The 17,515-nt window shown below is 41.8% G+C and overlaps 1 protein-coding gene across 1 annotated transcript in view; it reads left to right on the top strand.

The window, feature by feature from the left end:
- LOC128304996 (semaphorin-1A) overlaps nucleotides 1-16,992 on the top strand; it is a 112,033-nt gene extending 95,041 nt beyond the window's left edge. The window contains exons 7-20 of the mRNA XM_053042264.1: nucleotides 628-769; nucleotides 2,533-2,654; nucleotides 4,897-4,977; nucleotides 5,727-5,872; nucleotides 6,543-6,625; nucleotides 6,881-7,024; nucleotides 10,909-11,020; nucleotides 11,359-11,558; nucleotides 13,568-13,859; nucleotides 13,949-14,117; nucleotides 14,193-14,270; nucleotides 14,972-15,025; nucleotides 16,705-16,774; nucleotides 16,844-16,992. Of these exons, the coding sequence (XP_052898224.1) occupies nucleotides 628-769; nucleotides 2,533-2,654; nucleotides 4,897-4,977; nucleotides 5,727-5,872; nucleotides 6,543-6,625; nucleotides 6,881-7,024; nucleotides 10,909-11,020; nucleotides 11,359-11,558; nucleotides 13,568-13,859; nucleotides 13,949-14,117; nucleotides 14,193-14,270; nucleotides 14,972-15,025; nucleotides 16,705-16,774; nucleotides 16,844-16,992 (1,842 nt within the window). The remainder of the gene's footprint in view (nucleotides 1-627; nucleotides 770-2,532; nucleotides 2,655-4,896; nucleotides 4,978-5,726; nucleotides 5,873-6,542; nucleotides 6,626-6,880; nucleotides 7,025-10,908; nucleotides 11,021-11,358; nucleotides 11,559-13,567; nucleotides 13,860-13,948; nucleotides 14,118-14,192; nucleotides 14,271-14,971; nucleotides 15,026-16,704; nucleotides 16,775-16,843) is intronic.
- The last annotated feature ends 523 nt before the right edge of the window (nucleotides 16,993-17,515 follow it).

Raw genomic sequence — 17,515 nt, 5'->3', positions numbered from 1 at the left:
GTCGTCGCCATTAGCCTGTCGAGACTGGGCATGTCGAACGATAATGAAATAACTTTAATTAAAGTGCTTTTCTTCGCTTGTTTTCACTACTTGTTTTCTCACGTCCTAGTTTGTTTTTTGTTTTGCTTGTCCACTTCAACTACTTCCCCTTGTTTGAAAGATACGTGTACGAGGCCGATTTTTTGCCTTTATTTTCTTTACCTTCTGGTAAGAAATCGTTATGATGTTCTTGTCACTTCTCTTTCCCTGCTTCCGTTGCGTTGATTATCACATCTCTTTCTTTCTTCCCCCGTATTGTGTACACCCTTTGGACATAGTTTTTCACCCATGCCGCATTCATATTACTAAAGTTTTTCCTCCTTGAACGTTTTATGCCGCGAAGAAGATGAAAAGCTGCAAAAAAGGGTAGTCTGCTCTGCTTTTGTGTGTCCTCACGTCTTAACTAGGTTGAGGAAAATAATTTCATTACCGACATTTCCGCGTTGTCAAAGCTTCATTGCACATCGGGTGTGCTGTTCCATATCCTTGATACTAAGGAAGGGTTGCTCTTTTTATGTTATATCTGTTGCATTATTTTAATTCTATTTTCTAACCAACACTAATTTGTTGTCATCTCTTTCTTTTTAGGCTATCTTCAGCCGTGTTGCGCGTGTGTGCAAATGGGATAAGGGTGGTCCGAATCGACTAAAGAACCGCTGGACGTCTTACTTGAAATCTCGCCTAAACTGCTCCATGCCGGGCGATTTTCCATTCTATTTCGACGAAATACGTAAGTATCTGGAAGGCATTTAAAGGGAAATTGGTAAATTATCAAATATTAGCGCTATTTTTTTTTTTTTGGGTGAGTCTTTACAAATCCTAAGGAATGTCACGATACAGGAACAATTCCATTCGTGGCTGAGGGATATGAAAAATCGGCAGAAAATACCGAAGGCGAGGCTCGATGGTTCAATGATAGCATCGTTAGTTTTCGCTCGAATCGGAATAATTAATTGCTTCTCTGTGGATGTTAAAATGAGTTGAAAGTATAGAGCACCTCTATTATCTTTTTGTCCTGTTTGAAATCGGTAGTTGACTGAATGGGTTTAACGAGTATTATGTGTGAACAACTAACGTAATTCAGTGTTGAAAATGGTGGAAAATGCTATGATATCCATTTGGCATTCGTCTCATACACCGTTACACAATGATATTTATTTTAAGCAGAACTTTAATGTGGTTTATCTATTGCGAGTATCACTCCTTCTTTTAAAGTTCCTCTATTTGAGAAGTGAAAAAGAAAGCTTATTCACGTTTCTGTGCGCCACCTTCAACCTAGACACTAGACACCGTAAGGTAATTTTATATTCTTTAATTTGGGCTTTTGGTCTATTTTTTGCGCTGTTTCGCATCTACCGTATCCGCGGGACACGTCTCCGAAACGTGCGAGGGAAAAGTTTAGCATCCACCAAAAGCGGACGTAGAATAAGACGTATCTACGGTTCCGTACCTTCGCGTAACCCTGCGAGCAGCAATATGTGCAACCGGTGAACGAGTAGAGCTTGCACACTTCAAACTTCACTGCAAAAAGAACCGATTCCGGGGAGCTGATGATTGCATCTAAACAATGGTGCAAAACCGGGCGAGAAGTGTGTGGGTTCCGGTTTGCTGGCGGACAGGAAATGAAATTGAATCAACAGCAGTTGAAAAATAGTTAGCTAGGAAAATATTGAAAAGTCAGCTCATGGTGCCAAAGCAGGAACGACCGTACAGTGTGCGGGTGTGTAGAGAAAGATCTTGCCGCATCATCCCTGCGCTGCTGGTGGTGTGCGGCAGGAGCGTTGTGGTAGGAAAAATTGAACACCATCACCGCATCGTCAGGGTTCGCGTTGTTTGTGGCAGGACGAAGAGGGGATGTGTGGGTGTGTGTCGGACAGCAGCGTCATCAATTCGCAACTTCGGTGCAACTTCTTGCACCGCTGCTAGAGCAAAACGGTCCACCGGGAGATACTGCATCAAAGGGGGGAAGGCGAAATTGCAGTGTTCTAAACGAACACTTGTGCTGGCGAGGAAGAAAAGGTGAAAAAAGTTTTCAAATCCTTCTTCCATTCGATGTCTTGTTTCTATCGAAACTCATTTATGTTGTTTGCTCTTGCTGCTGTTGCTGCTGCTGTTAGTTCTGCAATGGAGTTGTGAAGTTGTGTTTGCTTCTCGTGCGTTTGGCACGAGCACCTTGCGGATGTGCTTTTTCATTGGATTGACCTTTTTCTACCGGCAGCAGCTTGGCAAAACGGTTGCCCGTAAACGCATTGAAGATTAAATCAAGTATATTTGTTTGTTTTCATTTGAAACAAATACAAATTATGAATTACCGGATGTATTGATAGTTTAAAAGATTTTCTTGTCATGTGTGATTTGTGATTTGATATACATTGTGGGGGTAAATGGTTTTATTGAACGTTTGGGCATCTATCTATTTTTACTTAGATTTTTGTAGTTTATGAATAGAATCATGTTCCATTATAACTAATCTGATCTTCCCTTTGTTTACAGAATCTACCAGTAATCTCGTCGAAGGCCGATATGGTCATGCTAATTCGAAGCTCATCTACGGTGTATTCTCTACGGCACCAAACGCAATTGCAGGATCAGCAATATGTGCATTTTCGCTACAGGTAAGTTGATGCTGATATACATTCCTTTTAAGAATATTTAAACTGGAAACAATGAACTGTAGCGTGTTAAATGTTGCATATTATAAAAACACACATGCAAAGTTCTAGACATGCGATCCTGTGCTTTGTTTTGAGGAAATGTATAATTGAAAAGTATAGTGCATGAACCAATATTCAAACGATCGTATCCAACAATCCATAGTAAAATCAGTTCAAAATTCCAGCAAAACGTTGATGGTGGTTCATGGTGAATAATACAATTTACGAAAGGCTGCTGATTTCGTTTCATTCATAAAATGTTTTCCATGCCGGCCAGGTTTCGGTACATGCAACGCATCAGCAAAGGGGCATCGAACAACTAACCCAAAGGTGCACAATTTTGATGTATGCAACAATAAGCAGAATAAACAAAAAAGCATATTCATCGTGCTACATCATACGCTCTCATGCTGCAGCCAGACGTTTTTAGCCATCATCGATCAATCGCACCGCATTGATGGAGTATACCGTTCGTAGGGGCTGTAAAGAATTCGGAGTAAACATTTGCATCTGCTGTACCTTTTGCGAACGGTGCTGTGCATTTGATGAAATTTTATTCCATTAGCCAAATTGGGCAACGGATGAAATGTTCACTAATTAAAACGGATGCGTTGCTTAAACGATACAGTGCCGGGGCCAGTTCCGGGAACAACTGATCGATATTCATTTTAAATGGCCTAATTGCGTAGATGCGTACTAAATTACCGGTATTAAGATTTTTGCTCTATGTTTGAATGTTATTAGCTGTGTTTTTTCGTGTAATATCTCAATATACGTACTGACTGCAGCTACAAAAATATAATCCTGTTGCTTTTCAACCACGCCATTTCAATCATAATTATTATTACTCTCCGTTCACCGAAACTGTCCACGCACACCATTAACCTTTTGCAAAACAAACAAAATAGAAAAAAAAACTCGAAAAGCATCTTATTAAAGGTGCTTACCGGGTGCTATTCCGTAGTTCTCGCATCACTTTTGAACATTATCAAAGATGATTGATTTTGATCGCCGGTTTCGATCAGGGGACACCACATAAAGGAACGAAAAAAGCCCCAGCAATGTCTTTTCATTGCAGTTCGCGCGGGGTTCTCATTTCCCCGGCGAAAGGACTCTTGCTCAAAACCGGCAGTGAAAGCCCAAAGTGAAGGTAACCATCTCGCTCGCTAATGACCTGTCGCTCGTTAGACGATTGATGGACGGGATTTAAAATTTCATTTCATAGAATATTCAATCCAACGTACTTGGCGGTATGTGCAGAACTGTGGGTCTTCTTGAAGGTTGTTTGCACTTCCGGCAGTAGGATTGGGTTTCAGTTTGGAAGCCATTTCCATTCAACTGACAGCGTAAAGTAAAAGTTAACCGCTTTACTACCGCGCGATGGCTATTAATTATGCTTTGCTATTGAACAATCTCCCACAGAATTGAGTGATCTTTTGAATCTTCCTTTTTTGATAACATGAACAGATGAAAAGAGACTCCGCAGTTGGTCAGTGGTTGTGTCAATAAGAAGCCACTAATTGATCCGATTGCTATAATAATGGTTAATCTCGTCCTGGTGCCATCAATCGCTTGAATTGTATAAATATGTTGAAACAGGTGACTGTAGCGATTTAGCTAGCTTTTTTTGTGCTACTGTTTCACGTGTAGCTAAAGATTCGTACGCCAACGCAGTTGTTTCCATTTGATATTTTGCGACCATGAATCATTTTTCATCGCTCCACCTTTTCAATTTTCAGCGTTCGCATTTGAGAGTTGCGCGAGTTGTGAAGGAATTTTCCTCAAACTCATTGCAGACCGAAATTAATACCATTAAGCCACCCAAACCACTCGCAGTTCCCACATTTCATCCCAATCCCATTGACATTACTTCGCGAAATTGCCAAACCGCACTCAAAATGAGGGTTTTTCTCTATCGTTTTGCCCGTTTCCCGTTGACCTATTTTGCGTGGCAACAGAAACGTGTCCAGCGAACGCGGGTTGTGGTTGGTCGCTTGCCCTCCTATTTTACGAGGGTGTTTTGTAATATAATCATCATCACCATCACGTGCACAATATATATAGAGGAGCTTTTGGAGATAATTTTCATTTTTCAGCATACGGCAGCCTAGAAGAGCGAGCATATTGAAGATAAATCGCATTAAAATGTAATTTACTTGATAAACGATAGTAACACATTTCTTCGCCACTTCTTTCGTTTTAGGAAATTTCGGACACGTTCGAGGGTAACTTCAAGGAGCAAAGTGGACTTAACTCGAACTGGTTGCCAGTAAACCCGATGAACGTAAGTGGATCCTTTTAAGCATGGATAAACACGTGTGCATATTTCCTTATCCAGCTCGAAAACATAATCCGATGCACTTTATGCAAGGCAGAGAGAGAAAAAGTTCACTTCTTTTAACCACTAAATATGGCTTTGCGTTAGTAACTGGTTCCCGATCTAGCGATAATTGCTTTCAATAGTAATCTGATTAGTGTGTGCGACAAGAGTGCAATCAACCGCCGGGGTAGAACTACTCCCCTGCAAGCGAAGCAGTACAGCGACGGGATTGCTCATTTACCACATATCCCGCATCCCTTAGATAAGAAGCAAAATTTACCGCTAATTGGATCAAAGCAGCGCGATGTAAATGTTTCACCACCATCAAAGTACGGTCCATTTCGCCCCCTCCCAGATGGATAGATACAGCAGGACAGCAGGACAGCAGAACGGATGGCGGATCAAGCGCCGAGAACTGCAAACTAATTAGTGCAAACGTGTGCTTATGCCCGCTAATTAAAATAAAACCAAACGTGAACCGTGTTGCTGTTGGTGCTGTTGCTACTGCTGGTACTGGCTAATGCTGGACTATGTGTCGCTTGTTTATCCTGTCAATTTTGTTGGCGTGCGACCACGTCGAGACACGGATGTCTGCTGCATACCTTCAGTCGAGATGTGTTGCCGCGCAGTGTGCAGTGTGCCATTTTATTTCGCTTTACTGAATTTCATCCATTTCTCTCGTTTCCGGTTTCATCTTCGCGTTGCTGGTTTAGGTTCCTGATCCACGGCCCGGTTCGTGCCATAACGATTCTCGCACCCTGCCCGATCTGACGCTCAACTTCAAAAAGACTCATTCGCTGATGGACGAAACCGTGCCCGCATTTTTCGGCTCTCCCATCCTAACGCGCGTCAGCACGATGTAAGTGTGTATGTGTGTATGTGTGTCTGCGGAAAGTGTTGATACCATATCAGTGGACAGAAAAACAGTTTGAAACAGTTTTGCATTAATGCTTCTACGGGGCAAAGATAGACATGCAGACAGGTGGCCAGGATGTGGAAGGATTAACCGCATAAAACCTTTTTGCTGTCGGAGGCAATGTTTTGTGGATGCGATGTTTAGATTTTATAGGGCGCTTTGCATGCAGCATATTTGTGTACATTTTACATCACGAGAAATGTGGTGCAGCAAATAATTGTACATGATGTTGGTAATTATGTTATTTTAAATGCAATGCACAATGGTTGGAGCAAAACAAAACAACAAGACTTAAATTCCTGTCATTCCTTTTAATTGGAAGTTACGCTAAACTTGCACCATGATCACCTTTTGTGGTATGTTTTACATTTTCTATCAAGGTTATGAACCATAGAACTTAGGAGTTATTGAACTATTTATCAGAATTTTCTAAATAACTGATAGCTACTTTAGGTAATATTTTGTTTATTCGACAAGGATGGTTTTGGCAATTTTGTTTGTTACTCTGTAACATTTATAAGTACTTCGAAGAACTTCAAACTAAGAATGGTTTTTTAAGTTTGATATGATTAAAGCATATGGCTTCAATAATGATTTATTTGAATATTTACAGGTATCGGTTCACTGCAATTGCCGTAGATCCACAAATAAAAACGCCCGGTGGAAAGACATACGATGTTATCTTTGTTGGTACAGGTAAGTTACGATATCATCTGAAGAATGTTATGATGTTATTGTCAATTTACAGCAATGATATCCTTAAATTTTGGTTATTCATGTAAACAGTGCTGTTATATATTGTTAAATTGTCAATTTACAGAACAAAATATTGTTGTTTTCGTTTAAATTTGTTATTGCATCCCAAGAAATAAATCGCTTTCCTTATCCCGTTACCACAGTTGCGTTCAATCAAAAACACTTTAATCATTCGTTGCTTGCATTCTTTTGCAGATCACGGTAAAATCCTCAAAACGGTTAACGCCGAATCGGCCGACTCAAACAAGAAGGTAACCTCGGTGGTGATCGAGGAAATCGATGCACTTCAAACGAACGAACCTATTCGGACGCTGGAAATCGTTCGCACAACACAGTACGGTAAGCAAAAAGGAAAGAAGTGTAGAAATAGTAAAAACCCACTTCCACCCTATAGTACCTTCGTTCCCTTTGTGTTTATCCGTGAGAAAAGCTTTTCCCCGTGGTGGTACCACCGGGGAAAAAAAGAAGCTTGCGTCCTTGCTTTAACGCTTCCACGTTTGATGTTCGGAATGCTATGGAACGGAGAGCGTGCCAGTTTTTGGTCAGAAGAAAAACATCGTCCAAATCGAATGGTAGATACACGGACCACCGGGTGGACAACACAGTTCTTCTCGCAGCAGCTGGATAAACTCATCGCTCACAAAACGGCCCCAACGGTGAAGCCTATTTGCATTTTTCCAATTTATTTTCCCCTTCGTTTCGTCGAAGCGAAGAGAAATGGTGGGCGATTTCTAGGGCTTTCTTCATCCAGTGCCGGCCGGATTGTTTTTCCACGTGAGGCGCACACTGTTCAGCCGTATATTTGGGTGTGTTATGTTGAATTGAAATTTTCACGCTGTGCTAACCTTTTACACGTTCGCACGGGACTGTTCAAACGACCGAACGTGGCGACTGAGTTTTGAGCCCGATCGGCCGGAAGAAAGGCAGGATAAATACATCCCAGGCTCCCGCCGAAGTGGGTCAGTTTTTGGAATCGAAGCTTTTGGTGGAAAAGCGCTACGGTGTGTCCTAGTGCTGCTCCGACTGTTTTCTCAAAGCGAATTTTATTTCTCTTTCTCTCTCTCTCTCTCGCTTTTACTCTGCCGGTTGTTAATTCAATTTCAATCGATGCTAGGGAATCGCGTCCTACGAAAAACTGTGGCAGAGTTTCGCAAACAAAAGCAAAATGGTGGACAGAGCTGGTATGATGAGGGCACAAAGCAAATTCCGCAGTTCCAAACGAAGTGGGCGGTAAAAATAAAACTGGACGTTCCGATCGTTTTGCACACAACAGCCACGGTGTGGCCACATTACCCACCCACCGCGCCATGCACACACAGCCACCTTATTTACACACCCTCGTACTCATACAGTTTTGGTGAAATGTGTGCTCGTCGGCCGCAAAAGGCCACACAGAGCGCTCCCGAATCGTGGCACAATTCGGTTTTGTTTCGTTTGCACGTTTGTCCCAGAAAATAAAAGAAAATCAGTTGGTGAGGTAATCGGGAAGGAAAGCGTGCCCGAGTCTACACATTGGAAAATTGTTTCCGGTAAAATTCAGACACATCGTCCGGTTTCCGTCCTCATCATCGTCATCATCGACATGATCATCATCGTTATTCTTTGTATCCCTCCGATACATTAAGTGGAGTGACGTGGAGAGTAGCAATGTGCAAGTCCCTCTATAACGGTTGGTGCTACTAAGCGGGCAGGGTATGATTATCGTTGTCGTTCAAACCTCTTCAAAAAAAAAAAGAAAAAGGCTCAACGGGGTCCGGTGGGAATTTCAATCCGCCTCAAAAAGTAACAACCGAGGATAAGAATTTGCCATTCTCTACTCCGCCTGCACCCATCCCGCGTGTACATTTTCCTGCCAGCAAAAGGTTTTATTAAATCGAGAAACAATCGATCGGTCCCGGGGTTTGGTGGCAAACGGTGTATAGATAAGCCCGAGCTAACGTGAGCTAAAGCAAATTGAGGAAATCGATAGGTAGAAAAGATACGATGACAGCCCCGGTCGGCATTTTAGATCCAGATCAGGACGATAAAGCAAGCCTTTTTCTAATGCTCATCCAGGCCTCGTGCCTGCCTTAGTGTGCTCGATGCACGGACTAATGATCGGCACCGGGGTGTGTCTGTTCCCCGGACGTCACGCTTGATGACCACCGATTGACAGTGACGCAGTGTCGTCCGGTAGCATCCGCATAGATTGGTGCCACTGATTGCTCTGTGGAGAAAAAATACGTACATAACATGGCAACTGGCCAGCTCGTTCGCTAAGCGTTGGCTTGATGTCCTGCTAGGTTTTTAGGGCTTTATCGATTTTCCGCGTTATAGCCCATAATTATGGTTCCGTTCAGCGGATCAGGAGAAAACCAGGATTAGCAAAATTGAGTTATTGTTATCGTGTTTGACAATGATTTGCTGCTCTTGGTAATAGTGCAATCGTTTCGTAAATGGTAGAACAAAACTTAAAACTTTAAAACTTAAAAAAAAGTTCAGTAAGTAAAAGCTCACCACAGAAATCAACCGTTTTTTCTGTTCATCGCCTAAAACATCAACATGAGCGAAACAGGTTTCTAAGAAATTTCGTTGATTGTTATCGAAGAAGAAATGTACGTAAATCGTAGAAAATGTGATCCAAGTAGTGGCGTTATGGTTCTCCTTAGCGCATACAAACGGTAACAGGGCTACGCAACAGAACTCTTTCAACACCACAACTTGACCTAGCATTTTAGTTTTCAAATGCTAAAAGCCCCCATTGTCCCCCTCCTTCATAGTTTTTTTAAAATTAGAGGCCTCAAATGTAATTGCGCCCTGGTACATCAAGTCTCAAGTCTATTCGAAGCTTATCCTTAATAAGTATGAACGAGTAGGTCGTTAGTCGGGAGTTATTCGTTTAATGTTACCATTAGCATATAATTTTTCTCATTTCGTTAACTCATTAGCATAAATTAATCATTCCCACGTATGAGATACCTTGATTGTATCAACAAAATCCTGACTATAGTGACATATAAACTCTTGCAGCACTACTTTTCAACTGCAAGATCTGTTCAGTATCCTTGGCGCACATCATGCACACAGCCTTCCAATTACCCGGCTGGTCAAACAAAACTTCAGTTTATAATTTAATTGATGTTTACTGAAGAAAACGCGGAAAAAGGAACCGGTTCGGAAGAATGCCTCCCCAAGGACGTCTGCCACGCTCGCAAACGATCATGTTGCCGAAAGACAAAGTGCTGCATCGGTAAAGAAAGAGTCACTGTTGGTTCCCCTCTCCATTTTCAGTTCTGACAGTTTGTTCTCCATTGCTGAAAAGGGAAGTATCGCCGACAAAAAGAAGCGACTTTTCAGCTTCTAAAAGACACATCCTTCTCTTTAGCGTCATTCGATATCCTGGGATAGGTGTGTATCTCCCGGGTCGATGGGAGAAGCATGTCGACCTGTGCGAAGCGAACTCATAATTAGGCAGTAATTGGAGTAAAGTTGTGAAGCGAAACACCGTCAGATAGGTACGAACATGTTATGCGATGTTGCCTGTTTCTTTCGCTGTTGGTCTACTGGTGAAAGTTCTTATGGGTGTGTGTATGTGTTTAGTCAGCGAAGCACAAGATTACGACTAGTGCTCATTATAAAAGTTTTGTGCATGAGAATCTTCCGTGTGTTGTGAGTTGTATTAAAAAGGAAGCATCGTCGCTTTTTTCGCGAATATATATACGGAAAAAACTTCGTGGTAAAATTGAATAGGAAATGTGCAAACTGTGATTTCGTTTGAAAATGGAGAAAACATGCAGAAAACGATAAGGAGATTGTCATCGGTTAACAAATTGAATTAGAGCAAACACATAGGACCCTTGTGAATTGAACAAACAGTTCATTAAAACGCATCAAATTCAATTACACCACTTTTCTTCCTACTTCCCTTCCTTACAGCAATCTTTTCCCCCACTCGTTTGCCATTGATAATAGCTGTCTACTAATCTATGTTTCGTTTTAATTTCTTTACATACAATCCGTGCCGTCCAACCATTCTCGCTTGTGTGCATCGACCAACGTTCGCATATTAATGTGCAATGTCCTGCGGCAACGTACAACGCGCGGCGATCAAACGAACAAATGCTCGATTGTAATCAACTTCCCACCCCCGGGCGAACAAAACCATTGGCAAAACAATGCTGTTACGAACCAAATCCAAACAAACGGACGGCTGCCTTTGCTGCGAACCCGCTTCACACCCGCAGACACACCAAAGGATGGCAGTTACGATGATGGAAAATTAATTATAGTCACCGATACGACCGTGCTGGCGATCAAATTGCACCGCTGCAGCAGTGAGAAGATAACAAGCTGCAGGTAATTAATGCATCCGAGCGCATGCATATATCGTCTTGTTTATGCTGCGTTGGTATATAGGAGTTAAATGCTAGTAACGCTGCGCCATTCGGTTGAGGTTTAGGACATTGTTTGCTGTAGTAAGAAAAGAATCGGATTTAATTCCGTTTGCAAAACAAAATCCTTACAATCACAGCTCTCGTGTACACATGGAACATTACCGTCATAAATTTAAAGTTTCTCATTCCTAACGAACCCTTTCATTGTGATCAATTTTAATTTCCATTTGCTCATAACGTTGAACATTCCCTCGGCTAAATGTTTTCTTTTTCATCATTGCTCTTGTTCTCTCCCCATAGTGAGTGTGTAGCGCTGCAGGATCCGTACTGTGCCTGGGATAAAATAGTGGGCAAGTGTCGGTCACATGGTGCCCCCCGGTGGTCTGAAGAGAATGTATTTTACCAGAGCGTGGCCACCGGTGATCACGCGGCATGTCCATCTGGCAAGATGGCAAAGGATGCAAACGTCGTCGAACGACAGGGATACCGAGGTACGTATGGTCGATAGAAGCAAGGTGAACGTGAATCGGGAGCAACTTGTCATCGGTGTCTTTAATTGGATTAGTGGTTGTAGCACACGGGTAAACCAGTTAATGGAGACCACGAAACATGAAAGGCTGATTGATGCTAACTCATATGCTTGTTAGGGTTTAACAGCCGTTTTACATAGGGCATAGCAGCCACATTTCATTTAAATCCATCCATATTGTTTCATTCACACTATTAATCTAGAACGAAAAGAAATAATTTCGTATTGAGTTTATGATTGTACATTAGTACAATTCGTATAGTGTGTATATTTTTATCATTTTTTTTGTCACACTGTTTGTCGTGTGGATTCTGAATGCAACAATGCTTATATTTCATCTTCAATATTATTTTCACTAGTTATATTTAGTTCATCCGTTTTTTTAACAAATCTGGACATGACATTCCATGTCATATGTGTTTGCTGCATTTTCCACTAATGTAATAAAATCAATATGATATAAAAGGCTGTAAATCGCTAAAGGTATCACTGATTGTCAGACAAAATGAAAGTTGAAAAGTAACCAAGTAGAGTTGCAAAGCTCGATATTTCAGAATATTTTTCTACCTTAATTTTAAATCGAATGTTCCATCGCTTGCTCATGCGCATTACACGAATTAACGAAGAAAATTAAATAATGTCCGTGCATGAAAAACTTGTTTGAGTGGATCTCAATCAACCTCATTATGTATAAGGACTATCGAAGTAAGAAAGGTTAGTGGGAAAATATTGGAAAATAACTGAATGTTCTCGATAATAATCATATTTCATCAAACATTTTTATGTCCATCTCATTGGTCAAATAATGTGGTTTAAAAAGTTAAGAACTGCAGAGTAGGATAGTAATGGCCGGCATGTTAAGCAGTGAAGTATCTAAACTTTGAAGGTCGCCGCCGGTTCCAAACATTCAATCAACGACACCACTCATTAGACAATATGCAACAAAGCTGAACTTAGTGACTCTTCATAGTGTTGAACGCCATCCAGGAAACTAATTGGTACTCATTGCACAGGGCGCCTGTTCGGAATTCTATTTTGATACATCTCTGCCAATTTCTTCAACGAAGAGGCAGGTGACAAAAATAGTGACAAACAATTATTAACGGCAAATGATTCGAATATGTACATCCACAGATACATTTTTGAACGAGGAGTTCGTGGAAGACCATAGTCCAACACCTGGAACGGTGGTAGAAAATTCGATAAAATACCGGAACGAGTCAGTGACACAACAACCAAGTAGTTCAGAAGGGAAGATGGTGGATCCTGTGCTACAAAAGCTTGTGACTTTAGAAAAAGAGAAGCTGGGGAAGCATAAAACAAATACCTTGTTTATGGCAAGTTTTGTGCCAGCACTCAATGCCATGTCAGAAGAGGAACAGTTGGATGCGAGAGAAAAAATTATGTCATGTATTCACGGAATCATACGTGCCAATAGAGCAAAACTGTCCTGATTACCAGCATTTTTTTTGCAATAATTTTGGAGCAAAATCGGAAATTCTTGTGCAATGAAATAAATAAACTTTAGCAAAAAAACGCAATGATCAATTGCAAATGTGTGAATGGAATGCTTTCATTCTAGAAATCTTGAAGAATTTGCGATCTTTCACTGCCAAGTCCAGTTCTTGTTGGAAAAAATCAAAAACAGTTTCTTCTGTGCCTGAAAATATCAAAAGCCCTGCAATTTTGCAGCACTGTTATCATCATCAAAAAAATTTTAACGGTTTGTTTATTGTTTAACTTGAAATCTGCCAAGCAGTTGTAAAAATAACACCACGTCCGACAGTACTACCGTATGCGATAGACCTGCGCCACAAGCCTCGGCGACGAAATGGTTATTCCGATAATTGATTTCGGTGTTAGTAATTGTCAGTAGTAATCCTTGTAATCACAATCACCACAACGATTTACAATATTGTAATGAACAAAAGGTACAGACAGAAGGCTAAATAACATCTCGGTGTTTGCTTTTGCTTTCAGATCTTGAGTACGATCCACAGCGGCCATTCCGAGATCAACCGGCGGATAAGATTCAGTTCAACTCAGAGAACTACAACGACAAGGGACCGCAGATTACACCCGATCTTATTAACGCTCAATACACGGTAGAGACGCTAGTCATGGCCGTATTGGCAGGGGCAATCTTTGCTCTGCTGGTCGGTTTCATTACCGGCTACTTCTGCGGTCGTCGATGTCACAAGGACGAGGACGACAACCTACCATATCCGGATACCGAGTATGAATACTTCGAACAGCGTCAGAATGTTAATCGGTTAGTTATGGGTTTAACGGGGGAAAGCTATACACCCTTGGACGGCACTATAATAATTATGCATTGCTTTTTGTTTTTTTCATTGTTAGGATACAAGCCGAGCCGAAGCTACTACCGCAGGTCGAAGAAGTGACCTACGCCGAGCCTGTACTATTACCTCAACCGTCTAGTCAGAATAAGATGCAGCATTCGCCAAAAAATACGTTAAGGAAACCGATGGGTCACCACCATGGCGTCAACTCGGAAACGTTGTTCCAGGTAAGTCGCTCGTGTCTTGGGACTACTGATTGATAGTTCAATATTTGATTGCCCTTTTGTGTGTACCATTCGCAGTTCCAACCGGACAACTATAATAATGCTCGAGACAATTACCGAGGCCGAGACAACTTCGGCACCCTACGATCCCATCAGGTACGTTAAGGAGAGACCTTGACAGGTTGCACATTTAGCTTGTAATCTCAGAACCAAGCCTGTAAATTCTACCCGACACGTCGACTCATCTCGAGGGTGAGGGTGCGTTATGCGCGTCGAGATGAGTTTCATTTTAGAACCACCGGTCATGATTCCTAACTCTCCTCATACGGGATTGAAATTTGCAAAAAGTGTTACATACGAATAATGCAAGCAGCAAGCGACTGATTGAATGCAGCTAAGCAATAACCGTAAAGCTTATTGCCTCCTCGCCAGCTTTTGCTAGCAACAGCGCCACGTGCAGCTTGTGCGCACCGCGAGTTCTCACATTCGGCTAGTGTGCGCTATTATTGTTAACAATCCGGTTGTTATTGCACTTTCTACCCAAGTTCGAGAAGAACATAAATTTCCATTTCTCAAACAGAAGTTCAATATATATGAAGAATAGTAACGAGATGGTAATAGATAAAACACTTTACAACAACCCATTTCACAGCGAACACACATGACAAACCAGACCATACAAATCTGCTCGTTTTGGTAGATGCTAAACTTATCCTAAACTTTTCATTATTTATGTTATCTCTCATTTTCTCGCTCTGTCTTTCTATATCTCACTCACTGAATCTCTCTCTCTCTTCTTTCTTTTTCTCTTTCCCTGGGTTTTCCGCTTTCCCATTCGCGAACCATATTTCCAACAGGGTGATAATTATCGTCGCGGTGACGGATTTTCAACGACAAGAAGTGTCAAAAAAGTAGGTCCCGAATAAAAAAAGCAGTGTTCTCGGCCCTTTTCTTTTGTAATAATATCAACCTAAATTAAATCAACCTCACATAACCACCCACTGTCCGTTCGTCCACGCGGAACTTTAAGATGGAATATACACACATATAAGTGGTTTCTACACGTTATGTTCGGCAAAAAGTTTTTTTCCTCTCTGAACCTTCGTTGGAAGGCGCTACTGGGCGCCTCCATTGTCCGTTGTTTTTTTTTTTGTTGTAATCCATCCATGCCGCAACATTTCCTTTTCCCACACCAATGCCGAATTAAGCCGTTTCAAAATTAAATCATCAAGCGCTTTCACTGATCACATTTTCATTCACTAGTTCCCACACCGATTTTTGCTCACTTTTCATTTTCTTGTATTGCATTTGTATAGTACCGCAAAAATACAGCCCCAATTGTTTTTTTGATTATACCCAATCGTCATAACAAGCATTGATTGCACCGTATTGGAGAGTGTCCGTAATCGAATTTTCATCTCTTGCAAAAATTGTATGGTTTTAATTGTGTTGTGCCGTTGATTATATGAAGTATTTCGTTTCATTCGTCGTCCTTCTTGGATTGTTTCTTTCATCGTGCCCAATGTGTTTGTGCTCTGTTCTATTTTTCGTTTGGTATTGGCCTATTTGGAGCAGGGGCTTGAAATGTTGGCTGACGTTAATTTTCTTTGCCGAAAAAGGTGGCCCTTTTCATGTTTGTTTGTGTCATGTTGAGAGGGTGAAAAAATGATAATAAAAATGATCCCTTTCAGCTTGCGGATCGTTCGCTTCGCTTCTCACGAATGGAAATAACGCTCGTTCGTTTGTGGAAAATATGTTTTTTTAATTAATTTCTTTTATTAATTTTTTGCATGATCTGCAATACAAAACAACATATCTCACTTCATTTTGCTAATGCACTTCAATGTTTTACATGTCACTGTTTAATATAATATTGTACTATAGATTGTTCATTTTAATATTTTAAAAAAGATAGAAAACAGTTTTTGAATGATATTTCTATACTGATAATTATCTTTTTACACACATTAATCTGTAAAAAGATTATTCGAGCTCGATTTACTAGATCATAAAGGGAAATTCGAACTACATCCGGTTGTCGTTTTGGGTTCGTCGAGTTCTTTTGCGACCAATTCATCTGCATCAGTCGCCCAACGTCATCGTCATTGCGTTTTCGTTGTACAAAGCCCATTGCAGTAAGCGCTATCGTTATAGTTTTCTATGTTCGCTTTTCTTCTATGTGTTTTATGCTTGTATACTATCCGTCCGTTACACAATTACTCTGCTCGCCAATCGTTAAATTGAGAACGCTTTTTCATCTATTCCCATAAATGAAATTTGTTTTTCTACCGATCCTATCACTCATTCGCTGCTGGACTATAATACAGTGGCCAGGGAACGGTTACCCTTAAGCGATATTTAATGCTGTGTGGTACGGCTGCTAATGTGTTTTCTCGTCGTTTGTTTTACAGGTATATCTTTGAGACGGAAACGGGGCGGCTGAGACCAGCCAGGGACTGATCAATCAAAATATGGTAAATATCTATCTCGCAATGGTTGACCGATGGGTTTGGTCGGTATTTATATCGTACCACCATCGATCCGCTGAAGGGTAGTGAAAGTATAATTAAAAAATAGCATTTCTATATAGGTCCTTAATTCAAACACTCGTAACAGAAGTCTCGGCCGTATGAAAAGGCAGCCGCCCCGGCATGGTATGGGTAAGTGTTGAATGTGATATGTGGTCATTTTAAAACTAAAACTTTTTTGCTTTCTTTTCGTGTTCTCAGTAACACAACATCGTTCCGACAGTCCACACCATTCCAGCTCCGGATCTTCCCCAGTCATGTCCAACAGTAGCTCTAGTCCTGCGCCTCCATCCAGCAGTCCCAGCCCACAGGAAAGCCCCAAGAACTGCAGCTACATCTACCGGGATTGATTAAGAAACGTGCCCCAGCAGCAGCAGCAACAGCAGCAAGTACATCCTGCAGCGACGACGAGCAAGTCCTTTCCGGCACTCGTCATGCTCGACAGTGATGCCGCGGCTGGTGGCGATGGTGGTATACTTCACCCTTCAGGCAACAGCAACAGCAACTTTGGCCATGCCGTCCCTTACGGTACTAGTCAGCACAACTACACACTCTGCTACCCTCACTATCCTTCTTCATCGGGCGCTGGTAGCTCTTACTCTGGCTCATCCGCGGCAAATCCGGCTACGCTCGTTCCGCGATCCGCTTCCCCCTTGGCCAGCAGTTCGCGTACGCACACGAACCAGCTTCTGAACAGCACAAACAGCAGTGGCAACGATACGACTAAGAAACTGAATCGTCTCTCCACATCTTCCTCGCTATCGATCATTACACCACCTACGACACCGAAGCGGCCATCAGCCGGGGGTGGCCACCGAGCAGCGGGATCGGGCGGTGGTTCCACCGGTCGGCTCAAGATGGCACTGAGTGCGT

Source organism: Anopheles moucheti, chromosome 3 (assembly GCF_943734755.1).
Source record: "Anopheles moucheti chromosome 3, idAnoMoucSN_F20_07, whole genome shotgun sequence".
Taxonomy (NCBI): domain Eukaryota; kingdom Metazoa; phylum Arthropoda; class Insecta; order Diptera; family Culicidae; genus Anopheles; species Anopheles moucheti.
Note: the sequence above shows the minus strand (reverse complement) of the source record. Positions and strands in the feature narration are given on the sequence as shown.